The 27,211-nt window shown below is 35.5% G+C and overlaps 1 protein-coding gene across 2 annotated transcripts in view; it reads left to right on the forward strand.

Annotated features, from left to right (window-relative positions):
• Positions 1 to 299: 299 nt before the first annotated feature.
• Positions 300 to 27,211, forward strand: part of LOC738636 (deleted in azoospermia protein 3) — a 59,647-nt gene continuing 32,735 nt past the window's right edge. The window contains exons 1-12 of one of the 2 annotated variants that reach the window (XM_063805066.1): positions 300 to 573; positions 6,815 to 6,961; positions 7,238 to 7,329; positions 7,890 to 7,941; positions 8,378 to 8,441; positions 8,531 to 8,670; positions 12,508 to 12,579; positions 14,887 to 14,958; positions 17,285 to 17,356; positions 22,084 to 22,155; positions 24,467 to 24,538; positions 26,850 to 26,921. In XM_063805066.1, the coding sequence (XP_063661136.1) occupies positions 571 to 573; positions 6,815 to 6,961; positions 7,238 to 7,329; positions 7,890 to 7,941; positions 8,378 to 8,441; positions 8,531 to 8,670; positions 12,508 to 12,579; positions 14,887 to 14,958; positions 17,285 to 17,356; positions 22,084 to 22,155; positions 24,467 to 24,538; positions 26,850 to 26,921 (930 nt within the window). In that variant the 5' untranslated portion in view covers positions 300 to 570. The remainder of the gene's footprint in view (positions 574 to 6,814; positions 6,962 to 7,237; positions 7,330 to 7,889; positions 7,942 to 8,377; positions 8,442 to 8,530; positions 8,671 to 12,507; positions 12,580 to 14,886; positions 14,959 to 17,284; positions 17,357 to 22,083; positions 22,156 to 24,466; positions 24,539 to 26,849; positions 26,922 to 27,211) is intronic. The other variant, XM_063805067.1, reaches the window with a different exon arrangement.

The following is a 27,211-nucleotide window of genomic DNA, read 5'->3' on the forward strand; positions in this document are numbered from 1 at the left end:
TTTTGGGGTGGGTGTGACGCTAACAGTGATTGTGCTAAACCTGTGCATTCCGGAAGCCATTTTGAAACTACAGCCCAGACACATTATCATTTTTTAAAACTATACCATATATTTCAGTATGCATACTTATTTCAAGGGTGTTTTGGAGGCGGTGCCCGCCTGGAACCCAGGCACTGGCCAGCACACACGCACGGCATACCCTGCGTACTCTACGCACCCACAGCGTGGGGGACGCCGTCATCCCCCGCAGGCCTCCGCCCTCCAGGGGGCGGGTGTGCTGCCACCCATTGGCTCAGGCCGATACCACGCGCCCCGATACCCGGCACAGGAGCCACCTCCCAGAGCCCCGCAGTCCATGCCTCAGTCTGCCTGCGCTCCTCAGTCTGGCGGTTCTACCTCTGAGGGTTCGCCCGCCCTTGGTTTTCCTTACACCTTCGCCTTTGGCTCCTTTGACCACTCGAAGCCCCACAGCGTGTTCCAGCGGACTTCACCAGCAGACCCAGAAGTGGTGGGTGAAACACTGCCTCTGTTCCTCCTTGAGCCTGTCGGGAGCTGCTGCCTGCCACCATCATGGTGAGTTGAAGGAAAGACCTGAGGGGCAAGGCCTGTGGGGTCTTCACCGGTGGGTGAAACCAGGCTCCGCCTTATCCTCGGTTTTCCTGTTTCGGGGCCACCCCCCTGAACGCATTAGGAGCCGTGGCCCACAGGGTGGGGTGAGGCGGCCTGGCAGCAGCGCGGCCTATACAGAGAGGCAGGCACAGAAGTGGCGGGACAGCAAGCATGGCGTGGGTCCCCAGGACGCCCTGCCTCACAGTTCACTTACAAGGGCCACGGCCTCCTTGCGGAACCCATTTCCTGCCCCGGGGTCTCTCCTGGCAGCGGTTTGGGGTGCGGGTTCCCCACCCCCACGCGTCCCCACCCCCACTCCTAGGCGCCCTTTCCCCCTTCCCCCACTCCCACGCGCCCCCACCCCGCCAACTTCACTTCTGACGCTCTCCTGGTGGCTCCGCAAGATGGCGGCGAGCCTGCTGAGAGACTTGCCTCCTTGGATTGGGAGGGCCGGAACTTCTTCAGGAAGTGGTTCCCTCCTGGTCCTTGTACTACTGGGTGGGGTGGGTTGGTGGGGTTTGTGGGGGCCTGAGTGTGGCGGGTGGGGCGGCCTGAAGGCGCGGCCCACTAGCTGAGGGGGCTGGGTGGGAAGTGCCTCTGATCCTTTCGCGGCTAGCCCCTGCTGGGGGCTTGGCTGATGGCGGCTGGCTGATGGCGGCTCCCTACTGCGGCGGCGACAGGCACAAAAGCTCACTCGACGCCATCTTTGTGGCAAGAGGTTGGCTTCGGCAGCTACCATTGAGAATTTTAGAATTTTTAAACTCCAGGCACAATCTTTCCCCCGTAGATAAACCAGGAAACTTTGACTAAATGTCCAATTGGTAGATAATGTTGGGTGTGCATTTCTGTGAGTTTGGTAAATCCCCAGCGTTCGTTGAGCACCATCACAGATGTGGCTCTGAATACGCTGACCAAACACGGAGTCACAAACACGCGTGTTACATGCTGTGTGCGTATCTGCATTGATAATTTTGTCTTTTCGTTTTTAGAAATAAAAGGAGTTTTATACACGGTTTATATTACCATGTATAAACATTAAAATAATATATAAGCAACTATAATGTGTAATAAGTGTGCAACATGTTACCCATGCTAATGAAAAAATCACCTTGAGTTATGAGTTATAATTATTTACAATAATACTTTTCATTTTTAGAGGTAGAGGGAAGAAATGCTTATAGTTTCATTAGGTTTTTTTCCTGATTATAAAAGTAGTATATTTACTCATTTGAAAACAATCACAGTAAGAAAATAGCAGTCCATCTTAATACCAACACATAAAACCACAGTTAAATTTTGATACATGAATGCCTTTCCAGCTTATTTTTATGCATGTATTGCAATTGCATATAGATAGGCCAGCTTTTACAAAAGTTACATAGTGCTGCTTAATACTATTTTACAACTGGCAGCTTTCAATTAATGTGGGTATTATTCTGAAGATAACTTTAATTTTCAGTATATCATGTTAAAAATTGTACTGTTGTTTTACTGAATTCCCTTATGATGAATACTTTTTCAGTATTAAAACTATCATGGGCTGGGCGCGGTGGCTCACGCCTGTAATCCCAACACTTTGGGAGACTGAGGCGGGCGGATCACTTGAGGTCAGGATTTCGAGAGCAGCCCGATTAACATGGTGAAACCCCATCTCTACTAAAAATACGAAAAATTAGCCAGGCGTGGTGGCGTGCACTTGTAATCCCAGCTACTCGGGAGGCTGAGGCAGGAGAATCATTTGAACCTGGGAAGCAGGTTGCAGTGAGCTGAGATGGTGTCACTGCAATCCAGCCTAGGCAACAAAGGGAGACTCAGTCTCAAAACAAAATTTTTAAAATGCCATGAATGTCCTTGTGTAAATATCTTGGCACACTTGTACTTAATTATTAATTCCTTGAGATGAATTGCTGTAAGTGGCATTGCTGGGTGGAAGTGCTTTGCCCTTTCATAACAATTTTAAATTATGCTCCTCATTAGTATAGTGGTGAGTATCCCCCTGTCAAATTATGATACACCTTTTCCAAGGTGCTCTTGGTAAAGCATGTATCAGTATTTTCCCACTGATGGTGTGTAGAGTGATCTCTGTTCCACACCCTTTCTAATGAACGGTATTAGGATTTTGTACATCGTCAGCCTAATAGCTGGATAATATTACACTATGTTGATGTGCACTTTTTTGAATCATCAGTCAAGTTGAGCATTGATCATTCGCTTTTTAGATTTCCTTTTTTAATTTTATTTTTCTTACTGACTCATAAAAACTCTGTATTAATATTCGCACTTGTCATACATAGTGGGAAAATATATATAGTAGTAATGATGAGGTGCCATGGTGCCCTTACCTTATTCCTATTTTCAGTGGAGATGGCTCTAGTATTTCACTGTAAGCTTCATGGTAGGGTAGAATTAGATTGATAGAAAATAAGAATCCTCTATTTCTATTTTACTTAGGTTTTTAAAAAATTTAAAAATGAATGCTGTATTTTATTAAATACTTTTTCAATGATGAATTAAAGTAACGTATCCTGCGAATGCAGTATTCTTGCATTGCCAATATAAACTATATTCTTTCCTACTGGAATTTTGCATTTGTGTTGAGGAGAGGGTTGGACCATCTTGATGAGGCTTTGTTGCTTATGTGCTGTTAACCTTTGTAAAATGCATTGAGAAGTACTTTTTTCCTCTTTGAAAACTGAAGAAAAGAGTTTAAATTTCTTAATCTCTTCTTCTATCTTTACTTCAGGTTTCTGGCGTCTGTGTGCACCTCTCTGTGACACACCACATACACCCAAGTTACCTGTTTCTTTACAAGTTGAAAAAACTCCCAGGGAAACTAAGCCAAATACCATTGGGTGTTCTTTTTCAAGATTGTTTGGGAAGAATTAAAATTTCTGTACAAGTTGACCATGTCGTTGATTTCAAAATTTATTCCTATAGAGTTTGTGCATAACATTCTTTTATAACCACGGGCCACAACCCATTTTTCAGGTCTCATATATTTTTGCTTTTTCTTGCTTAGTTTTGCAACGATTGTGTATTGCTTGAATTTCATCCTTGCCACCCACCACTCCCCGGGACTCTGTTCTTGGATTAACTTCTGATTTTCACGTCATATTTTCTTAATTTTATCACTCCCTTTATTTGCTCCTCTTCCTATCGCTGTGAATGTAACTTCGATGACTACAAATGATAGGCTTTTTCCTGGCCAGTTTATGTAAATAACAATTTACTTACATGTTCACATAGTAATTGCATTAGATAATACTGGCAGAGGAGCTGACATGGCAGGAGTTTAATGATAATTTTTTCCAGCTTTTAGCTGTCTTTGTCACTTGATTGTCCGCATATAACAAGGAATATGTTTGCTAGAAATAGCAATGAGAGTTGTGATTATGACGGTCTTGAAGCTCACCCCTGTTTACTATTGCAACATTTCTCATTTGAAAATTCAACAACTCACTTGAAGATACGGTTAAGAAAATTGCTTCTTTAATGCAGTTTGTTTTCAGGATGCCATTGACGGTTACGATGGTACTTTCTTTAAAATTAAACGTTTGCTTATCCGAAGCATTCATTTATATTTTTGGCCGTAGTTTAAAACTAACCAAAGATTGTCTGTTGATTGTGGATTTTTATATATACGTTATATAATTATATATAAGTACACAGTCGGAATTGAACAATCCCTGCTACTCGAGCCATGGTAAAAGTGAAGTACATTGCAGAAAACGAAGTACATTGCTTACCTTGTTAGCTTTGAGCGCCACCTGCTGGCTGAGGACTAGGACATGATCATTACTTCCTTAATTTAAAGTATTATGACGCTATTAAAGAGATTCAGTGAATTTTATATGTACGATTCCAGTTAAGCAGGCAGCCGGTTTGTAAGATCCAAGCTAAAGTCAGACTTCTTAATCATATCAAATGCCTTTTTTCTTCTTTACCAAACTACGGTTATTTCGAGTATCCAAATGAGTATGAGAATCAGAAGAGACACCCGAGGTCTTTTCCGGCCATTCGTTTTCAAGCAAGGAAGCTGAAACCGAGGTCATGAAAAGATTCACTTTAGTGAGCGATGGAAATCAGGTTCTTCCCAAAGAAGAATTTTCCTCTTCAATTCTTGTGGCACGGTGACAAGGTTTCTTAACCAGACCCTTTTCAAATTGCGCACCAAATACTTCCTTGTTGTAGGAGGCTGTCTTTACACTGTAGGATGCGCAGTAGTGTGCCTGGCCTTCGGCCCATCAGATTCCAGGAATACATCTCAGTTGTGACAGCCAATCTCTAAACGTCGCTAAATGCCCCTGGGGCTCAAAAATCTTGCCCAGTTGAGAATCAGTGCATTTCCATAACCTCTCATAGTCTGACACAGTTTTCTGCCAGATGTTACATTTCTAAATTAGAATACATCCAAACACTATGGTGCCGAGACAATACTGTCATATAGCTTGTTTATCAAGGAAACACATACCCAAAGTTCATCCACAAATCAAGGGGGAATTGGAAAGGAGAAAAAGAAACTACAAGAATTTCAGAATTTGTTTTGTTTTGTTTTATTCTGTTTGGGATTTCTGAATGAACGGAGAAGGAATTGGTAAATTGTCTATAGGGAAGGGAGATCTAATCAGGTTCCCAGTAGTTCAAGGTAGTGCAGCTTAATGTCATTTGGAAAAAACAGTAATGTGAGACATTTTTGAAAGGGAAAACTTTAAAAATAGTGTTTAAAATTTTTCTTTCACATCATTGTCATGAAATAACGCTGTTAAAGGAAAGAATTAGGACTTAGTTACAAACCCAAAATAGCAAGTACAAGCACGAAAGAATAGAGAAATGCAGTAACCTCGGCTTTAGTTGATTTGACAATTTAGATTTCATCTCTAGTAAAGCTGTGTAGAATCAGTAACTTCTAGGCTCTAATTAACAAAGCAGGAACCCTCCTTTCTTATTAACTTCTGTAACATTACTGTGTTCAAAAAGATAACACAGTTTCTTTTGTCTTTTGTTTTCTTTCAGACAGGTATATGTGTAATAGCTTTCTCTTTTGCAGCATTTTGTACTGACATTTGTGAAGTCAACAGCACTTCACCAATGATTTTTAAATTAATGATGTGTCATAGTTTCCTGATGTGTCAGTTAGTTCTTAATTAAAATTTTCTCAAAATAAGTCAGCTAAATAGTGAAGCCAAAAAAGAAACTTGAAAACAAATCGGCTGAAAATAAATTCAAATAACAGGACACTAAGTTACATTGGCACACCACTTGTACCACTTTATACGTACAAAATGAATTCACAGATGTGATCTCATGTCATTCTCAAAGCACTTTGCCCACAGATACGTAGCTGGCAAGTAGGTGGCTTATAACCACTTACCTGTAAGGGACATAAACCTAGATCTCCTGACTGAATTAATTTTTGTTTCACTATGCTCTATTGTTTCTCCAACGTATGTATTACTTATGAATACTACTTCAGAAAATTTTACATTAACCTTAGAGTCTGCTGTGGAAAGAATAAAGACAGTTCTGATCAGAATCTAGAAAATTAGTGAGTTATATGTCTTTGTTTTTTTATCTGAAAATAAAGATGGTATCATTTATATCTATCAGCCCACTGTGAAAATCAGAATTATCAGTCAGACTGATTCCGTGTTACTCAGGAAGTAAAATGTTATTTCAAAAGATGCTTTGAACACCCTAGCGTTAGGGAAGAGGATTGCAACAAATTGGTTTAAAACGTTGAGGCTTATTTTCTTTTTGGTGGGGCTTTTTTTTTTTTTTTTTTTTTTTTTTTTAAGATTTATCTTTAGTCTACTCAGTAAAGTGAAAAGTTGTTTATGAATATAGAACAGGATGATTTTAATAACTTTAATTTTTACAAATCTAAACTCTCTAGTTTTGGGTGTCTTTTTTAACTACTTCACACAGTACTTTCACAAATACTAAATGGGTATTCTTCCACAGCATTATACAAGACTCGGTGATGAGCGGCACTAGGTTTAAGAAAGTACTGTATCCTTCGGTTAAAATTCCATGCTGATGTACTCTGATAAGTTTAAATCCTGAGCCTGAACTGAGCTGCACTGGTGACTAATTTACAATGAAAGTAATTTATATAAAATATACTTAAAATACAAAAATGGTATTTCACATTATGTATGGGTTTTGCCTGCATACGTAATTATGATGTCTGCTTTCCAAATTACAGTCTGCTGCCAATCCTGAGACTCCAAACTCAACCATCTCCAGAGAGGCCAGCACCCAGTCTTCATCAGCTGCAGCTAGCCAAGGCTGGGTGTTACCAGAAGGCAAAATCGTGCCAAACACTGTTTTTGTTGGTGGAATTGATGATAGGGTATTGTATTCGTACCTCATTTTTACCTTAAAATACATCATGAACAATGGGATTTGGGCCCTGTTACAAACTTAAATGTTTTTTTTTGTACTTCCTGGAGGTTTAGAATTGCTTTTAGGTTTGACCCATAGGTACTAAAAATATCTTTGACAAAGGGCTGCTGGTCATTCGGGGATAAATGGGGGAGAAATTTCCACCTCATGGTAGTAAAATTGTAGTAAAGTTGAAATTTTTGAATGCTGAATTTTTACTCTGACGTTCAATTCTTTTCCATAGACGGATGAAACTGAGATTAGAAGCTTCTTTGGTAGATACGGTTCAGTGAAAGAAGTGAAGAGAATCAGGAATCGAACTGGTGTGTCCAAAGGGTGAGTAATCTTATCAAAAATATGTGAACTCCAGTCACCTATTCTATAAGTATCAGACAAGACTTCAAAACTGATATTCTGACCCTTGTATAAATGAAATATTCTGCAGTGTTAATTTCTTTCACATAGGGGATAAAAGGCTATTACCAGTTCTTCTATTTGACCATTTTTCTAATGTTTGTTTTTAAATGTCTCCAGTTTCTATTTCATACAGATGAGTTAATCAGTCTTCTCAAATAATTGTTTTCTTCATACACTGCACAGCATCTTAAATTTTAACCACCTTGTCTTAGACAGTAAGCTAAATTCAGGTTCACAGATATGAATTCTTTGTTAGTCAATAAAGTTTTCACACTGCCCTAATCCTAGCACATTTTGACATAGTTCTGCTTAAGAAAAAGTGGTATTTGTAGAGGATCTGTCATGTACATCTTAGCAAATACTTATCATGGTATACTATTCGTCTTTTGTCATGATCACTTCTGTATATAGAAGAGTAGAACTTCTGAACCACGTGCTGTATGATGGTGATTTTATGCTTCATTTGTCTGCCTTTATAGCTATGGATTTGTTTCGTTTGTTAATGACGTGGATGTCCAGAAGATAGTAGGAGTAAGTAATCTAATAGAAAAATCTCTTATTTATCTTATTGCTACAACGTTTAGTGTCAGTGATATACTCGGACTTGTGTAAAATTTGGGGAAAGACAGACTTCCTGTTCAAAATCCAAACTCAGAGTAACCTCACATAGCTTGTTTGATCCTGCTTATTTTTGACTGGACACCTAGTTTCATGAACTACAGACAGGAAGGGTTGGAGACAGGGTGATGGAAAGTTTTTGATCAACTTTCACTTGATGCCTCTTGACACTGATTAGAGTAGTAAGGGTAAGTAAGGTAGCTTCGTGATGACAAATTTTAATTTGGTGCGTGGTTGTCCCCGATCTTCTATGATGCTAGGTACTTTAGAAGACTTCAGGTGTTTACCCAAGTCTTGGAAGCTAACACTTGAAAATTGATTCTAGTTTTGTTAACGGTTCTATTTTCAGTCACAGATACATTTCCATGGTAAAAAGCTGAAGCTGGGCCCTGCAATCAGGAAACAAAAGTTATGTGAGTAGGAAACGAAATTGTTCTTTTTTGACCCGTGTAGCTTTTCAAATAACTAAAAATAGGCTTTTTTCTTCTTGCTTTTTAAAAAGGTGCTCGTCATGTGCAGCCACGTCCTTTGGTAGTTAATCCTCCTCCTCCACCACAGTTTCAGAACGTCCGGCGGAATCCAAACACTGAAACCTACCTGCAGCCCCACATCACGCCGAGTCCTATAACTCAGCACGTTCAGGTAAGAACTGCTTATGTTCCTGTTCTCTTGTTTATTGTAGTCATCCTTCCCTCTGTGGAATTGTATCTACACTTTCCATAGTAAGTGGCAATAGAATCCCTGTTTGAACAGTGTGAGTAACGGGAAATCTGTTACTTTTGTTAGAAATTTCTTATTCTTCGTGTTCGTCATTTGAGCTAAGAATCTTCTGTATACTTGGCGAAGCTTTCTCTTAGAAATGACCTCTGTAGACACATGAACAAATCTCTTCCTATCTCTGCCTCTTTCACCTCATATAACTAGTTCCTAAAGTATTTGGAAGCAGCCCTCCTTATGTGTCTGCCTAGTTTATTGTTCTCTAAGGTTAGCAGTTAACCTAGCTATTCTTTACTTGCAATGATTTCCAGATGCCTCCTCATATAAATTGCTTGACTTCTGGGTACATTCTGGTTCTGGGATGGGTAGATTTCTGATCTCTTTTGCTCTATCTAGAAATCCCGTGAGTTTCTGGCATGTAATTTCTCTGATGCTGGTTGCTTTGATATTTAAAGTAGGATTTGACATACTCTTGTCACTTACTGGTGATAAATAACGTTTAGTTTGTTCTTCGTTCATTTTATTTATGTGTTAGTTTAAAAGAGATTTTCTTCGATGGAAAATAAAGTAACCAAAGAGTAGTGAATTAGTTCTTCAGTGTCTCTCATTTGTTGACATTTTCCGTGTACTTGAAACGTGTAGGGTCCACCTCTTCTTCTTTTTCCTTCTCTGAGCAATGGCTAGAAGAAAAGCCCTACTTGTTTGTAGCATTTACTGTGAGCCATTACTGAATGTGGGTGTATTGATGAATGATGCTACCTGTATGTTTTTAATCAGTAAGTATTTATTGAAAAGTAGAAGACATTATACTGTCTCTTTTCCAGCTGTGGCTTATTTACTGCCCTTAATTTGTGGAAATGAAGTACAGAGAAAGCCGTAACATCTGTCGAAGAACTACAGTATTACCCTATAATATCGTCAGATAGCAAACAGTCTAGAAGTATTTTGGCAGAGAAAGAGCAAATGTATTATTTTAACTTACGTTGAAATCTATCTTAATAGAGCCTTATCACCAGCGTAAGAAATAACTTCTGGGTGGGCATAAGTACACAGTATAAATATGGTGGACTTTGGCCGGTGCAACAGTCACTTGTTTTGTCATTTGTCTCTTCCCCCTCCCCGCCCAAAGGGTAGCACTTGACAGAGAATATTTGTTTCTTCGTGTCAGTCATTCATTTAGAAATCTGTATTTCTGTATGTAGAAAAATAATTACCATTTCAAGGTTTTTCGTATTTTTGTTATTTTGGGAATGATATTGCTTTCTAGTTAAAAAAAACAAACAAACACATTTTACCGTATTAATCCATTCTTTCTGTAAACTTTATTCTCGGCTTATTCTCCTTATCCAAACTCACCAGGTCAGGTCATCACTGGGTATCAGTTGCCTGTGTATAATTATCAGGTGATTGAAGAGGGAGTAAAATGATTTACTTTCAGCTACTATTGAGGCCTTCAACTTGCTTATACAAATTGCTTGAATAGGTTGTCGTTTTAAACTAGTGAACTGTACCTAAAATTTAAGAAATCACTTAGAATTAGTGTAATGAGGACCTCTGTTTTATTTAGAAGTGATGAAATAAGATTTTGACAGGAGGGTACTTAGCAATAACTTTTCTGCAGAACAGTTTCTGAGATTTGGTGTTCCCTTCTTTGTTTCAGCATGTATTTTGTTATCTTTGCTGTCAAAGAGCTGAAACATCCAGACTGACTTTCATGAATCTTGTAGAGATACAGAGTGAAATAAAAGCTTTACCGAATTCTTAGAGCACAGAATTCCAATTGTATTTTTATTTTAGCTTGCTGCTTCATGATAGCAGTTCTCTGGGTCTCTTTTCAACGGTACAACTATTATCTGTGACCCATAATTGTATCTGTGGTAACAAATTCAAAGAATTAATATCTTTGAGGGTTCCACAATTCTATTTCCATAAAATTGGGAAAAAGGTGAGGTTTTCTGTGTAGAAGTAACAACAAGAACTTTGGGGATTAGAAACCTAAAGTACTTCTTTTTTCTATTCTGTTTCTTTTATTATAACAAAGGAGCCATCATGATAAATACTCCAATATTATGTAACTCATGTGTTTTTGAAAATGTGTAGGAGTATTTAAATAATTTTGGTTACTTTTTTTTTTTAATTTAAGATTCCACTGCACTGGCCCGTTGGGGCGCAAAGGAGTTATGTTGTTCCTCTGGTTAAGCGAATTAGTGAAGCATATACTTGCTCTTCTTTCTTGATTTTTTTGTGTGGCACATATGCCTATAAATATTTTTAATGATTCTTTATATTGATGTGTTAACGTTTTGTTAGTTTCTTTTTAACCCAATTATAATCTCCCATGGGAGCAACAGTGCCTTTTTCTCTCTCAGGTTTTTGTATGCTTAAGCAATGGCTTCTCCAAATAATGACAAGTGTTCAGTTTCTTTTGGATAGATTATTTAATCTAAGAAAGGTAGTCCTAATGTGGCTTTATCTAAGAAAGGTAGTATTAATTTGGCTTTAGAATAGCATGTATCTGATGAGAATCTGCATCTGGATGTACCAACCGTAAAAAATTTCATAAAGAGAAACAGAAATGTTTTGCTGTTAATTACTCTTAAATAAGAATAGGATTAAAAAGAGTATTACCTCTATAACACCTGAGCTGCTTTCCCCCATATAACTAAAATATTTAAAAGCAGTTCTCCTCATGTGTCTGCCTGCTTTATTCTTCTCTAAGTTTAGCAGTTAATCCAGGTATTCTTTATTTGAAATGATTTCCAGATGCCTCTGCATATTAAATTGCTGACTTCCAGATATATTCTGGTTCTGGAATGGGTAGATTTCTGATATGTTTTAGGTATCTGTAAATCCCGTCAGTTTCTGGCATGTAATGTCTCTGATCCTTGTTAGTTTGCTATTTAAAGTAGATTTGACATATTCTGTCACTTACTGGTGGTAAATAACGTTTATTTTCTTCTTAGTTCATTTTATTTATATCTTAGTTTAAAAGACATTTTCTTTGATGGAAAATAAAATAACAGAATAGTAGTGAAGTAGTTATATTCAGTGTTTCTCATTTGTTGACATTTTCCCTGTACTTGAAACATGTATGGTATACCTCATCTTCTTTTTCCTTCTCTGAACAATGGCTGGAATAAACGCCCTACTTCTATCATTTACTGTGAGCCATTACTGAATCTGGGTGTATTGATGCATGCTGCTTACCTGTATGTGTTGAAACAATAAGTATTTATTGAAACATATGAGACATTATACTATCTCTTTTCCAGTATTGGATTATATACTGCATTTAGTTTTTCAACATGAAGTACAGAAAACGCCGTAAATTCTGTAGAACTACGTATTACCTTATAATATTGTCAAATACACATCAGTCTGGAAGCATTTTTACAGGGAAATAGCAAATGTATTAATTTAACTTACATTGAACTCTGTCTTAATGCAGCCTTATCACCAGTGCAAGAAATAACTTCTGGGTGGGCATAAGTACACAATAGAAGTAAGGTTAACTGCCCGGTGAAATAGCCAGTTCTTTTGACATTTGTCTGTTCCCCCTCCAGGCCCAACCATAGCACTTGACCGAGAATAATACGTTCTTCATAAATCAGTCAGTCACTTACAATTCTACATTGTTGCATATAGAAAAATAATTAGTATTTCAGAGTTTTTAATACTTTTGTTATATTGGGACTAATTCTTCCTAATTAAAAATAATGTTTTAATGTATTAATTCATTCTTTCTGTATAATTTATTTTCAGGAATATCCCACTTATCCAGATTCAGCATTTCAGGTCACCACTGGATATCAGTTGCCTGTATATAATTATCAGGTAATGTAAGAGGGAGTAAAATGATTTGCTTTCAGGTATTATTGGGGCCTTTAACTTGTTTATACAAATTTCCTGAATAGTTGGTCATTTTAAACTAGTGAAGTGTACCTAAAATTTAAGGAAACACTTAGAATTAGTGTAGAATGAAGACGTCTGTCTTATTTAGAAGTAATGAAGTAGTATTTTGAGAGGAATACAGCTGGCAATAACATTTCTGTAGAAGAGATTTCTGAGATGTGGTGTTCTCTCCTTTGTTTCTGGATGTAGTTTTCATCTTTACTGTGAAATAGCTGAATGAAACATCCAAACTGACTTTCATGAATTTTCTTAGGGAGATAGAGTGAAATAAATTTATGCTGCACTTTTCAGAGCACAGAATCCCAATTACATTTTCATTTTAGCTGGCTGTTTGAAGATAGTAATTCTCTGGATCTCTTTTCATAGATACAAGTGTATCTATGACCCATAATTATATCTATGGAAATAAACTGAAAGAGGTAGTATCTTTGAGGTTTCCACATTGCCAACTCCTGAAAATTTGGAGAAAGGTGAAGTTTCAGATATAAAAGTAACAAGAATGTCATGGACTAGAAACATAAAGTACTTAAGTTTTCCTTTCTGTTACTTTTATTATAATAAAAAAGGAGACAGCCGGATAAAGACTTCAATATTGTGTTTCTCATGAGTTTTTGAAAATGTGTAGGAATACTTTAATAGTTTTGGTGTCCTTTTTTTTTTTTTTTAAAGGTGCCACCATAGGGGCCTATTGGGGAGCAAAGGGATTCCGTTCTTGACGTTAAGTGAATTAGCCAAACATAGACTTCCTGTTCATTCTTGATTTTTTTCCATGTCCTATATGCCTATAAATATTTTTGAGTGATTCTTTATATTAATTTTTTTGTTGTTGTTTCTTTCTTGTGAACCCGATTACGAACTCCCATCGGATCAAGAGTGCCTTTTTTGCCCTCAGGTTTTTATGTGCTTAAGCAATGGCAGGTCCACATAATGATAGACTATATAATCACAGAAAAGTGGTATTCACTTGACTTTAGAATTAGCACGTATCTGCCAAGAATCTGCCTCTGGCTTTACCAGCAATAGAAAATTTATAGAAGAGAAACAGAATTGCTTTGCTGTTAATGACACTTAAATAAGAACAGGAGTGAACGAGAGTATTACCTCCAAATCACCGGAGCTGCTTTCCCCCTTATAACCAGTTCCTAAAGTGAATGAAAGCAGCTCTCCTTATGTGTCTGCCTACTTTATTCTGCGGTAAGTTTAGCAGTTCATCTAGCTGTCCTTTATTTGAAATGATTTCCAGATGCCTCCTCATATAAATTGCTGACTTCTGGATATTTCCTGGTTCTGGAACGAGTAGATTTCTGATGTGGTTTAGTATATATATGTAAACCCCATGAGCTTCTGGCATCTAATTTCTCTGATCCTGGTTACATTGATATTTAAAGTAGGGTTTGACATACTCTGTCACCTACTGTTGATAAATAACGTTTATATTCTTCTTAGTTCATTTTATTGACGTGTTAGCTTAAAAGACATTTTGTTTGATGGAAAATGAAGTAACAAAATAATAGTGAAATAGTTCTGCAGTGTCTCTAATTTGTTGATATTTTCCATGTACTTGAAACGTATATGGTATACCTCTTCTTTTTCCTTCTCTGAACAATGGCTAGAAAAAAAGTCCTACTTTTTTCTGTGATTTACTGTGAGGCATTACTGATTCTGGGTGTATTCATGTATGCTGCTACCTGTATGTTTTCAAAGAATAAGAATTTCTTGAAACATATAAGACATTATACTTTCTCTTGTCCAGTATTGGATTATAGACTGCACTTAGTTTTTTGGAATGAAGTACAGACAAAGCCATAACATCTGTACAACTACATATTACCCTACAATATTGTCTGATACAAAACAGTCTAGAAATATTCTTACAGAGAAATTGCAAATGTATTAACTTACATTGCAATCTGTCTTAATGGAGCCTTATCACCAGTGAGAGAAATAACTTCTGGGTATGAATAAGTACACAGTATAAGGTAAACTTTGGTGAAGTAGTGAATTCTTTTGTCATTTGTTCCCCCTTCACACCCAAAGTGTAGCACTTGAAATAGAATCTTTCTTTCTTCATGAAGTCAGTCAGTCATTTGGAATTCTGCATTGTTGTATGTAGAAAAACGATATTTTACCTTTTTTAATAGCTTTGTTATATGGGGAATTGTATTTCTTTGTCATTTTAAAAAGTGGCTTACCATATTCATTTTTTTTTCTGCAAACCTTTCTTTTCAGGCATTTCCTGCTTATCCAAGTTCACCATTTCAGGTCACCACTGGATATCAGTTGCCTGTATATAATTATCAGGTAATGTAAGAAGGAGTAAAATGATTTACTTTCAGGTATTATTGAGGCATTTAACTTGTTTATACAAATTTCCTGAATAAGTTGGTCATTTTAAACTAGTGAAGTGGACCTAAAATTTAAAGAAACACTTAGAATTAGTGTAGAATGAAGACGTCTGTCTTATTTCAAAGTAATGAAGTAGTATTTTGAGAGGAATATACTTGGCAATAACTTTTCTGTAGAAGAGATTTCTGAGATGTGGTGTTCTCTTCTTTATTTCTGGATGTAGTTTTCATTTTTACTGTCACATAGCTGAATGAAACATCCAAACTGATTTTCATGAATTTTCTTAGGGAGGTAGAGTGAAATAAATTTATGCTGCACGTTTCAGAGCACAGAATTCCAATTATATTTTCATTTTAGCTAGCTGTTTGATGATAGTAATTCTCTGGATCTCTTTTCATAGATACAAGTATATCTATGACCCATAATTAAATCTATGGTAAGAAACTGAAAGAGGTAGTATCTTTGAGGTTTCCACATTGCCAACTCCCGAAAATTTGGAGAAAGGTGAAGTTTCAAATATAAAAGTAACAAGAATGTCATGGACTAGAAACATAAAGTACTTAAGTTTTCCTTTCTGTTACTTTTATTATAATGAAAAAGGAGACAGCCGGATAAGTACTTCAATGTTGTATTTCTCACGTGTTTTTGAAAATGTGTAGGAATACGTATAATACTTTTGGTGTCCTTTTTTTTACTTTCTTTTTTTTTTTTTTAAGATGCCAACGTATGGGCCTGTTGAGGAGCAAAGGATTATGTTGTCCTTGACGTTAAGTGAATTAGCCAAACATAGACTTCCTGTTCATTCTTGATTTTTTTCCATGTCCTATATGCCTATAAATATTTTTAAGTGATTCTTTATATTAATTTTTTTGTTGTTGTTACTTTCTTGTTAACCCAATTATGAACTCCCATGGGAGCAAGAGTGCCTTTTTTGCCCTCAGATTTTTATGTGCTTAAGCAATGGCAGTTCCACATAATGATAGACTATATAATCACAGAAAGGTAGTATTCACTTGACTTTAGAATTAGCGTGTATCTGCCTAGAATCTGCCTCTGGCTTTACCAGCAATAGAAAATTTATAGAAGAGAAACAGAATTGCTTCGCCGTTAATGACGCTTAAATAAGAATAGGAGTAAACGAGAGTATTACCTCGAAATCACCGGAGGTGCTTTCCCCCTTATACCCAGTTCCTAAAGTGAATGAAAGCAGCTCTCTTTATGTGTCTGCCTACTTTATTCTGCGGTAAGTTTAGCAGTTCATCTAGCTGTCCTTTATTTGAAATGATTTCCGGATGCCTCTTCATATAAATTGCTGACTTCTGGATATTTTCTTGTTCTGGAATGATAGATTTCTGAGGTGGTTTTGTATATATATATATAAACCCCTTGAGCTTCTGGCATCTAATTTCTCTGATCCTGGTTACATTGATATTTAAAGTAGGGTTTGACGTACTCTGTCACCTACCGTTGATAAATAACGTTTATACTCTTCCTAGTTCATTTTATTGACGTGTTAGCTTAAAAGACATTTTCTCTGACGGAAAATGAAATAATAAAATAATAGTGAAATAGTTCTGCAGTGTCTTTAATTTGTTGATATTTTCCATGTACTTGAAACATGTATGGTATACCTCTTCTTTTTCCTTCTCTGAACAATGGCTAGAAAAAAAGTCCTACTTTTTTCTGTCATTTACTGTAAGGCATTACTGATTCTGGGTGTATTCATGTATGCTGCTACCTGTATGTTTTCAAACAATAAGAATTTATTGAAACATGTAAGAGATTATACTTTCTCTTCTCCAGTATGGGATTATAGACTGCACTTAGTTTTTCGTAATGAAATACAGACAAAGCCATAACATCTGTCGAACTACATATTACCCGATAATATTGTCTGATACAAAACAGTCTAGAAATATTCTTACAGAGAAATTGCAAATGTGTTAATTTAACTTACCTTGCAATCTCTCTGAATGGAGCCTTACCACCAGTGTAAGAAATAACTTCTGGGTGTGAATAAGTACACAGTGTAGGGTAAACTTTGGTGAAGTAGTCAATTCTTTTGTCATTTGTTCCCCCTTCACACCCATAGTGTAGCACTTGACATAGAATCTTTCTTTCTTCATGAAGTCAGTCCTTCATTTGGAATTCTGCATTGTTGTACTTAGAAAAACGATATTTTACCTTTTGTAATATTTTTGTTATATTGGGAATTATATTTCTTTGTAATTTTAAAAAGTGGTTTACCATATTCATTTTTTTCTGCAACCTTTCTTTTCAGGCATTTCCTGCTTATCCAAGTTCACCATTTCAGGTCACCACTGGATATCAGTTGCCTGTATATAATTATCAGGTAATGTAAGAAGGAGTAAAATGATTTACTTTCAGGTATTATTGAGGCATTTCACTTGTTTATACAAATTTCCTGAATAGTTGGTCATTTTAAACTAGTGAAGTGTACCTAAAATTTAAGGAAACACTTAGAATTAGTGTAGAATGAAGACGTCTGTCTTATTTAGAATTAATGAAGTAGTATTTGAAGAGGAATATACCTGGCAATAACTTTTCTGTAGAAGAGATTTCTGAGATGTGGTGTTCTCTCCTTTATTTCTGGATGTAGTTTTCATCTTTACTGTGAAATAGCTGAATGAAACATCCAAACTGACTTTCATGAATTTTCTTAGGGAGATAGAGTGAAATAAATTTATGCTGCACTTTTCAGAGCACAGAATCCCAATTACATTTTCATTTTAGCTGGCTGTTTGAAGATAGTAATTCTCTGGATCTCTTTTCATAGATACAAGTATATCTATGACCCATAATTATATCTATGGAAATAAACTGAAAAAGGTAGTATCTTTGAGGTTTCCACATTGCCCGCTCCCAAAAATTTGGAGAGAGGTGAAGTTTCAAATATAAAAGTAACAAGAATGTCATGGACTAGAAACATAAAGTACTTAAGTTTTCCTTTCTGTTACTTTTATTATAATGAAAAAGGAGACAGCCGGATAAGTACTTCAATGTTGTATTTCTCATGTGTTTTTGAAAATGTGTAGGAATACTTATAATACTTTTGGTGTCCTTTTTTTTGCTTTCTTTTTTTTTTTTTTTTTTTTTTTTTTTTAAGATGCCACCATAAGGTCCTGTTGGGGAGCAAAGGGATTATATTTTCCTTGACGTTAAGTGAATTAGCCAAACATAGACTTCCTGTTCATTCTTGATTTTTTTCCATGTCATATATGCCTATAAATATTTTTAAGTGATTCTTTATATTAATTTTTTTGTTGTTGTTACTTTCTTGTTAACCCGATTATAAACTCCCATGGGAGCAAGAGTGCCTTTTTTGCCCTCAGGTTTTTATGTGGTTAAGCAATGGCAGGTCCACATAATGATAGACTATATACTGAAAGAAAGGTAGTGTTCATGTGACTTTACAATTAGCATGTATCTGCATAGAATCTGCCTCTGGCTTTACCAGCAATAGAATATTTATAGAAGAGAAACAGAAATGCTTTGTTGTTAATTACGCTTAAATAAGAATAGGAGTAAACGAGAGTATTACCGCCAAGTCACCGGAGCTGCTTTCCCCCTTATAACCAGTTCCTAAAGTGAATGAAAGCAGCTCCCCTTATGTGTCTGCCTACTTTATTCTTTGGTAAGTTTAGCACTTCATCTAGCTATTTTTTATTTGAAATGAATTCCAGATGCCTCCTCATATAAATTGCTGACTTCTAGATATATTCTGCTTCTGGAATGGGTAGATTTCTGATGTGGTTTAATATATATAGAAACCCCGTGAGCTTCTGGCATCTAATTTCTCTGATCTTGGTTACATTGATATTTAAAGTAGGGTTTGACATACTCCATCACTTAATGTTGATAAATAACCTTTATATTCTTCTTAGTTCGTTTTATTTATGTGTTAGCTTAAAAGACATTTTCTTTGATGGAAAATGAAGTAACAAAATAATAGTGAAATAGTTCTGCGGTGTCTCTAATTTCGTGATATTTTCCATGTACTTGAAACATGTATGGTATACCTCTTCTTTTTCCTTCTCTGAACAATGGCTAGAAAAAAAGCCTTACTTGTTTCTGTTATTTACTGTGAGCCATTACTTGAATCTGTGTGTATTCATGTATGCTGCTACCTGTATGTTTTCAGATAATAAAAATTTATTGAAACATATAAGACATTATACTTTCTCTTCTCCAGTATTGGATTATAGACTGCACTTAGTTTTTCCTAATGAAGTACAGACAAAGCCATAACATGTGTCGAACTATATATTGTCCTATAATATTGTCTGATACAAAAGAGTCTAGAAATATTCTGACAGGGAAATAGCAAATGTATTAATTTAACTTACATTGCAATCGCTCTTAATGGAGCCTTACCACCAGTGTAAGAAATAACTTCTGGGTGTGAATAAGTACACAGTATAAGGTATACTTTGGTGAAATAGTCAATTCTTTTGTCATTAGTTCCCCCTTCACTCCCAAAGTGTAGCACTTGTCATAGAATCTTTCTTTCTTCATAAAGTCAGTCATTCATTTAGAATTCTGCATTATTGTATGTAGAAAAACAATATTTTACCTATTTTTGTTATATTCAGAATTATATTTCTTTCTAATTTTAAAAAAATGGTTTACCATATTCATTTTTTTCTACAACCTTTCTTCTCAGGCATTTCCTGCTTATCCAAATTCACCATTTCACGTCACCACTGGATATCAGTTGCCTGTATACAATTATCACGTAATGTCAGAGGGAGTAAAATGATTTGCTTTTAGGTATTATTGAGGCCTTTAACTTGTTCATACAAATTTCCTGAATAGTTGGTCATTTTAAACTAGTGAAGTGTACCTAAAATTTAAGGAAACACTTAGTGTGGAATGAAGACCTCTGTGTTATTTAGAATAATGAGGTAGTATTTTGACAGGAATATACTTGGCAATAACTTTTCTGTAGAAAAGGTTTCTGAGGTTTGGTGTTGTCTTCTTCATTTCTGGATGTAGTTTTCATCTTTACTGTCAAATAGCTAAATGAAACATCCAAAATGTCTTTCATGAATTTTCTTAGGGAGATAGAGTGAAATAAAATTATGCTGCACTTTTCAGAGCACGGAATTCCAGTTACATTTTCATTTTAGCTGGCTGTTTGACGATAGTAATTCTCTGGATCTCTTTTCATAGATACAAGTATATCTGTGACCCATAATTATATCTATGGTAATAAACTGAAAGAGCTAGTATCTTTGAGGTTTCCACATTGCAAAATCCCGAAAATTTGGAGAAAGCTGAAGTTTCCGATATAAAAGTAACAGGAATGTCATGGACTAGAAACATAAAGTATTTGAGTTTTCCTTTCTGTTGCTTTTATTACAATAAAGGAGACTGCAGGATAAGTACTTTAATAGTGTGTTTCTCATGTGTTTTTGAAAATGTGTAGGAATACTTTAATAGGGTTTCCATTTATTTATTTATTTATTTATTTATTTATTTATTTATTTATTATTTAAGGTTCCACCTTAGGGGCCTGTTGCGGAGCAAAGGGATTATGTTGTCCTTGATGTTATTTGAATTAGCCAAACATAGACTTCCTGATCATTCTTGATTATTTTCCATGTCATATGTGCCTATAAATATTTTTAAGTGACTCTTTATATTAATGTTTTTTGTTCTTGTTGTTACTTTCTTGTTAACCCGATTATAAACTCCCAAGGCAGCGACAGTGCCTTTTTTGCCCTCAGGGTTTTATGTGCTTAAGCAATGGCAGCTCCACATAATGATAGACTATATAATCAAAGAAAGGTAATATTCACGTGACTTTAGAATTCGCATATAGCTGCATAGAATCTGCCTCTGGCTTTACCAGCAGTAGTAAATTTATAGAAGAGAAACAGAAATGCTTTGCTGTTAATTACAGTTAAATAAGAATAGAAGTAAAGGAGAGTATTACCTGCAAATCACCAGAGCAGCTTTCCCCCGTATAAGCAGTTCCTAAAGTGAATGAAAGCAGCTCTCCTTATGTGTCTGCCTACTTTATTCTTCAGTAAGTTTAGCAATTCATCCAGCTATCCTTTATTTGAAATGATTTCCAGATGCCTCCTCATATAAATGGCCGACTTCTGGATATATTCTGGTTCTGGAATGGGCAGATTTCTGATGTGGTTTAGTATATATATATAAACCCGATGAGTTTCTGGCATGTAATTTCTCTAATCGTGGTTACATTGATATTTAAAGTAGGGTTTGACATAGTCTGTCACTTACTGTTGATAAATATTGTTTATTTTCTTCTTAGTTCATTTCATTGATGTGTTAGCTTAAAAGACATTTTCTTTGACAGAAAATGAAGTAATGAAATAATAGTGAAATCGTTCTGCTGTGTCTCTAATTTGTTGATATTTTCCATGTACTTGAAACATGTATGGTATACCTCTTCTTTTTCCTTCTCTGAACCATGGCTAGAAAAAAAGCCCTACTTGTTTCTCTCGTTTACTGTGAGGCATTAGTGATTCTGGGTGTATTCATGTATGCTGCTACCTGTATGTTTTCAAAGAATAAGAATTTATTGAAACATGTCAGACATTATACTTTTTCTTCTCCAGTGTTGGAATATAGACTGCAATTAGTTTTTTGGAATGAAATACAGACAAAGCCATAACATCTATAGAACTACATATTACCCTACAATATTTTCTGATACAAAACAGTCTGGAAATATTCTTACAGCGAAATTGCAAATGTATTGATTTACCTTACATTGCAATCTGTCTTAATGGAGCCTTATCACCAGTGTAAGAAATAATTTCTGGGTGTGAATAAGTACACAGTATAAGGTAAACTTTGGTGAAGTAGTCAGTTCTTTTGTCATTTGTTCCCCCTTCACACCCAAAGTGTAGCACTTGACATAGAATCTTTCTTTCTTCATAAAGTCATTCATTTGGAATTCTGCATTGTTGTATGTAGAAAAAGGATATTTTCCGTTTTGTAATATTTTTGTTATATTGGGAATTATATTTCTTTCTAATTTTAAAATGTGGTTTACCATATTCATTTTTTCTGCAACCTTTTCAGGCATTTCCTGCTTATCCAAATTCACCAGTTCAGGTCACCACTGGATATCAGTTGCCTGTATACAATTATCAGGTAATGTAAGAGGTAGTAAAATGGTTTGCTTTCAGGTATTATTGAGGCCTTTAACTTGTTTATAGAAATTTCCTGAATAGTTGGTCATTTTTAACTAGTGAAGTGTCCCTAAAATTTAAGGAAAGACTTAGTGTAGAATGAAGACCTCTGTCTTATTTAGAAGTAATGAAGTAATATTTTGACAGGAATATACTTGGCAATAACATTTGTGTAGAGAGATTTCTGAGATTTGGTGTCCCCTTCTTCATTTCTGGATATAGTTTTCATCTTTGCTGTCAAACAGCTGAATGAAACATCCAAACTGACTTTCATGAATTTTTTTAGGGAGACAGAGTGAAATAAAATTATGATCCACTTTTCAGAGCACAGAATTCCAATTATATTTTCATTTTAGCTGGCTGTTTGACGATAGTCATTCTCAGGATCTCTTCTCATAGATACAAGTATATCTATGACCCATAACTATATCTATGATAATAAACTGAAAGAGCTAGTATTTTTGAGGTTTCCACATTGCCAACTCCCAAAAATTTGTAGAAAGGTGAAGATTCAAATTTAAAGTAACAAGAATGTCATGGACAAGAAACATAAAGTACTTAAGTTTTCCTTTCTGTTACTTTTATTATAATAAAAAAGGAGACAGCTGGATCAGTACTTCAATACTGTCTTTCTCATGTGTGTTTGAAAATGTGTAGGAACAGTTTAATAGTTTTGGTTTCCTTTTTTTTTGTTTGTTTTTTTTTTTTTAAAGATACCACCATAGGGGCCTGTTGGGGAGCAAAGGGATTATGTTGTCCTTGACATTAAGGGAATTAGCCAAACATAGACTTCCTGTTCATTCTTGATTATTTTCCATGTCATATATGCCTATAAATATTTTTAAGTGGCTCTTTATATTAATGTTTTTTGTTCTTGTTGTTACTTTCTTGTTAACCCGATTATAAACTCCCAAGGCAGCGACAGTGCCTTTTTTGCCCTCAGGGTTTTATGTGCTTAAGCAATGGCAGCTCCACATAATGATAGACTATATAATCAAAGAAAGGTAATATTCACGTGACTTTAGAATTCGCATATAGCTGCATAGAATCTGCCTCTGGCTTTACCAGCAGTAGTAAATTTATAGAAGAGAAACAGAAATGCTTTGCTGTTAATTACGGTTAAATAAGAATAGAAGTAAAGGAGAGTATTACCTGCAAATCACCAGAGCAGCTTTCCCCCGTATAAGCAGTTCCTAAAGTGAATGAAAGCAGCTCTCCTTATGTGTCTGCCTACTTTATTCTTCAGTAAGTTTAGCAATTCATCCAGCTATCCTTTATTTGAAATGATTTCCAGATGCCTCCTCATATAAATGGCCGACTTCTGGATATATTCTGGTTCTGGAATGGGCAGATTTCTGATGTGGTTTAGTATATATATATAAACCCGATGAGTTTCTGGCATGTAATTTCTCTAATCGTGGTTACATTGATATTTAAAGTAGGGTTTGACATAGTCTGTCACTTACTGTTGATAAATATTGTTTATTTTCTTCTTAGTTCATTTCATTGATGTGTTAGCTTAAAAGACATTTTCTTTGACAGAAAATGAAGTAATGAAATAATAGTGAAATCGTTCTGCTGTGTCTCTAATTTGTTGATATTTTCCATGTACTTGAAACATGTATGGTATACCTCTTCTTTTTCCTTCTCTGAACCATGGCTAGAAAAAAAGCCCTACTTGTTTCTCTCGTTTACTGTGAGGCATTAGTGATTCTGGGTGTATTCATGTATGCTGCTACCTGTATGTTTTCAAAGAATAAGAATTTATTGAAACATGTCAGACATTATACTTTTTCTTCTCCAGTGTTGGAATATAGACTGCAGTTAGTTTTTTGGAATGAAATACAGACAAAGCCATAACATCTGTAGAACTACATATTACCCTACAATATTTTCTGATACAAAACAGTCTGGAAATATTCTTACAGTGAAATTGCAAATGTATTGATTTACCTTACATTGCAATCTGTCTTAATGGAGCCTTATCACCAGTGTAAGAAATAATTTCTGGGTGTGAATAAGTACACAGTATAAGGTAAACTTTGGTGAAGTAGTCAGTTCTTTTGTCATTTGTTCCCCCTTCACACCCAAAGTGTAGCACTTGACATAGAATCTTTCTTTCTTCATAAAGTCATTCATTTGGAATTCTGCATTGTTGTATGTAGAAAAAGGATATTTTCCGTTTTGTAATATTTTTGTTATATTGGGAATTATATTTCTTTCTAATTTTAAAATGTGGTTTACCATATTCATTTTTTCTGCAACCTTTTCAGGCATTTCCTGCTTATCCAAATTCACCAGTTCAGGTCACCACTGGATATCAGTTGCCTGTATACAATTATCAGGTAATGTAAGAGGTAGTAAAATGGTTTGCTTTCAGGTATTATTGAGGCCTTTAACTTGTTTATAGAAATTTCCTGAATAGTTGGTCATTTTTAACTAGTGAAGTGTCCCTAAAATTTAAGGAAAGACTTAGTGTAGAATGAAGACCTCTGTCTTATTTAGAAGTAATGAAGTAATATTTTGACAGGAATATACTTGGCAATAACATTTGTGTAGAGAGATTTCTGAGATTTGGTGTCCCCTTCTTCATTTCTGGATATAGTTTTCATCTTTGCTGTCAAACAGCTGAATGAAACATCCAAACTGACTTTCATGAATTTTTTTAGGGAGACAGAGTGAAATAAAATTATGATCCACTTTTCAGAGCACAGAATTCCAATTATATTTTCATTTTAGCTGGCTGTTTGACGATAGTCATTCTCAGGATCTCTTCTCATAGATACAAGTATATCTATGACCCATAACTATATCTATGATAATAAACTGAAAGAGCTAGTATTTTTGAGGTTTCCACATTGCCAACTCCCAAAAATTTGTAGAAAGGTGAAGATTCAAATTTAAAGTAACAAGAATGTCATGGACAAGAAACATAAAGTACTTAAGTTTTCCTTTCTGTTACTTTTATTATAATAAAAAAGGAGACAGCTGGATCAGTACTTCAATACTGTCTTTCTCATGTGTGTTTGAAAATGTGTAGGAACAGTTTAATAGTTTTGGTTTCCTTTTTTTTTGTTTGTTTTTTTTTTTTTAAAGATACCACCATAGGGGCCTGTTGGGGAGCAAAGGGATTATGTTGTCCTTGACATTAAGGGAATTAGCCAAACATAGACTTCCTGTTCATTCTTGATTATTTTCCATGTCATATATGCCTATAAATATTTTTAAGTGACTCTTTATATTAATGTTTTTTGTTCTTGTTGTTACTTTCTTGTTAACCCGATTATAAACTCCCAAGGCAGCGACAGTGCCTTTTTTGCCCTCAGGGTTTTATGTGCTTAAGCAATGGCAGCTCCACATAATGATAGACTATATAATCAAAGAAAGGTAATATTCACGTGACTTTAGAATTCGCATATAGCTGCATAGAATCTGCCTCTGGCTTTACCAGCAGTAGTAAATTTATAGAAGAGAAACAGAAATGCTTTGCTGTTAATTACGGTTAAATAAGAATAGAAGTAAAGGAGAGTATTACCTGCAAATCACCAGAGCAGCTTTCCCCCGTATAAGCAGTTCCTAAAGTGAATGAAAGCAGCTCTCCTTATGTGTCTGCCTACTTTATTCTTCAGTAAGTTTAGCAATTCATCCAGCTATCCTTTATTTGAAATGATTTCCAGATGCCTCCTCATATAAATGGCCGACTTCTGGATATATTCTGGTTCTGGAATGGGCAGATTTCTGATGTGGTTTAGTATATATATATAAACCCGATGAGTTTCTGGCATATAATTTCTCTAATCGTGGTTACATTGATATTTAAAGTAGGGTTTGACATAGTCTGTCACTTACTGTTGATAAATATTGTTTATTTTCTTCTTAGTTCATTTCATTGATGTGTTAGCTTAAAAGACATTTTCTTTGACAGAAAATGAAGTAATGAAATAATAGTGAAATCGTTCTGCTGTGTCTCTAATTTGTTGATATTTTCCATGTACTTGAAACATGTATGGTATACCTCTTCTTTTTCCTTCTCTGAACCATGGCTAGAAAAAAAGCCCTACTTGTTTCTCTCGTTTACTGTGAGGCATTAGTGATTCTGGGTGTATTCATGTATGCTGCTACCTGTATGTTTTCAAAGAATAAGAATTTATTGAAACATGTCAGACATTATACTTTTTCTTCTCCAGTGTTGGAATATAGACTGCAATTAGTTTTTTGGAATGAAATACAGACAAAGCCATAACATCTATAGAACTACATATTACCCTACAATATTTTCTGATACAAAACAGTCTGGAAATATTCTTACAGCGAAATTGCAAATGTATTGATTTACCTTACATTGCAATCTGTCTTAATGGAGCCTTATCACCAGTGTAAGAAATAATTTCTGGGTGTGAATAAGTACACAGTATAAGGTAAACTTTGGTGAAGTAGTCAGTTCTTTTGTCATTTGTTCCCCCTTCACACCCAAAGTGTAGCACTTGACATAGAATCTTTCTTTCTTCATAAAGTCATTCATTTGGAATTCTGCATTGTTGTATGTAGAAAAAGGATATTTTCCGTTTTGTAATATTTTTGTTATATTGGGAATTATATTTCTTTCTAATTTTAAAATGTGGTTTACCATATTCATTTTTTCTGCAACCTTTTCAGGCATTTCCTGCTTATCCAAATTCACCAGTTCAGGTCACCACTGGATATCAGTTGCCTGTATACAATTATCAGGTAATGTAAGAGGTAGTAAAATGGTTTGCTTTCAGGTATTATTGAGGCCTTTAACTTGTTTATAGAAATTTCCTGAATAGTTGGTCATTTTTAACTAGTGAAGTGTCCCTAAAATTTAAGGAAAGACTTAGTGTAGAATGAAGACCTCTGTCTTATTTAGAAGTAATGAAGTAATATTTTGACAGGAATATACTTGGCAATAACATTTGTGTAGAGAGATTTCTGAGATTTGGTGTCCCCTTCTTCATTTCTGGATATAGTTTTCATCTTTGCTGTCAAACAGCTGAATG

This window comes from Pan troglodytes, chromosome Y (assembly GCF_028858775.2).
Source record: "Pan troglodytes isolate AG18354 chromosome Y, NHGRI_mPanTro3-v2.0_pri, whole genome shotgun sequence".
Lineage (NCBI taxonomy): Eukaryota > Metazoa > Chordata > Mammalia > Primates > Hominidae > Pan > Pan troglodytes.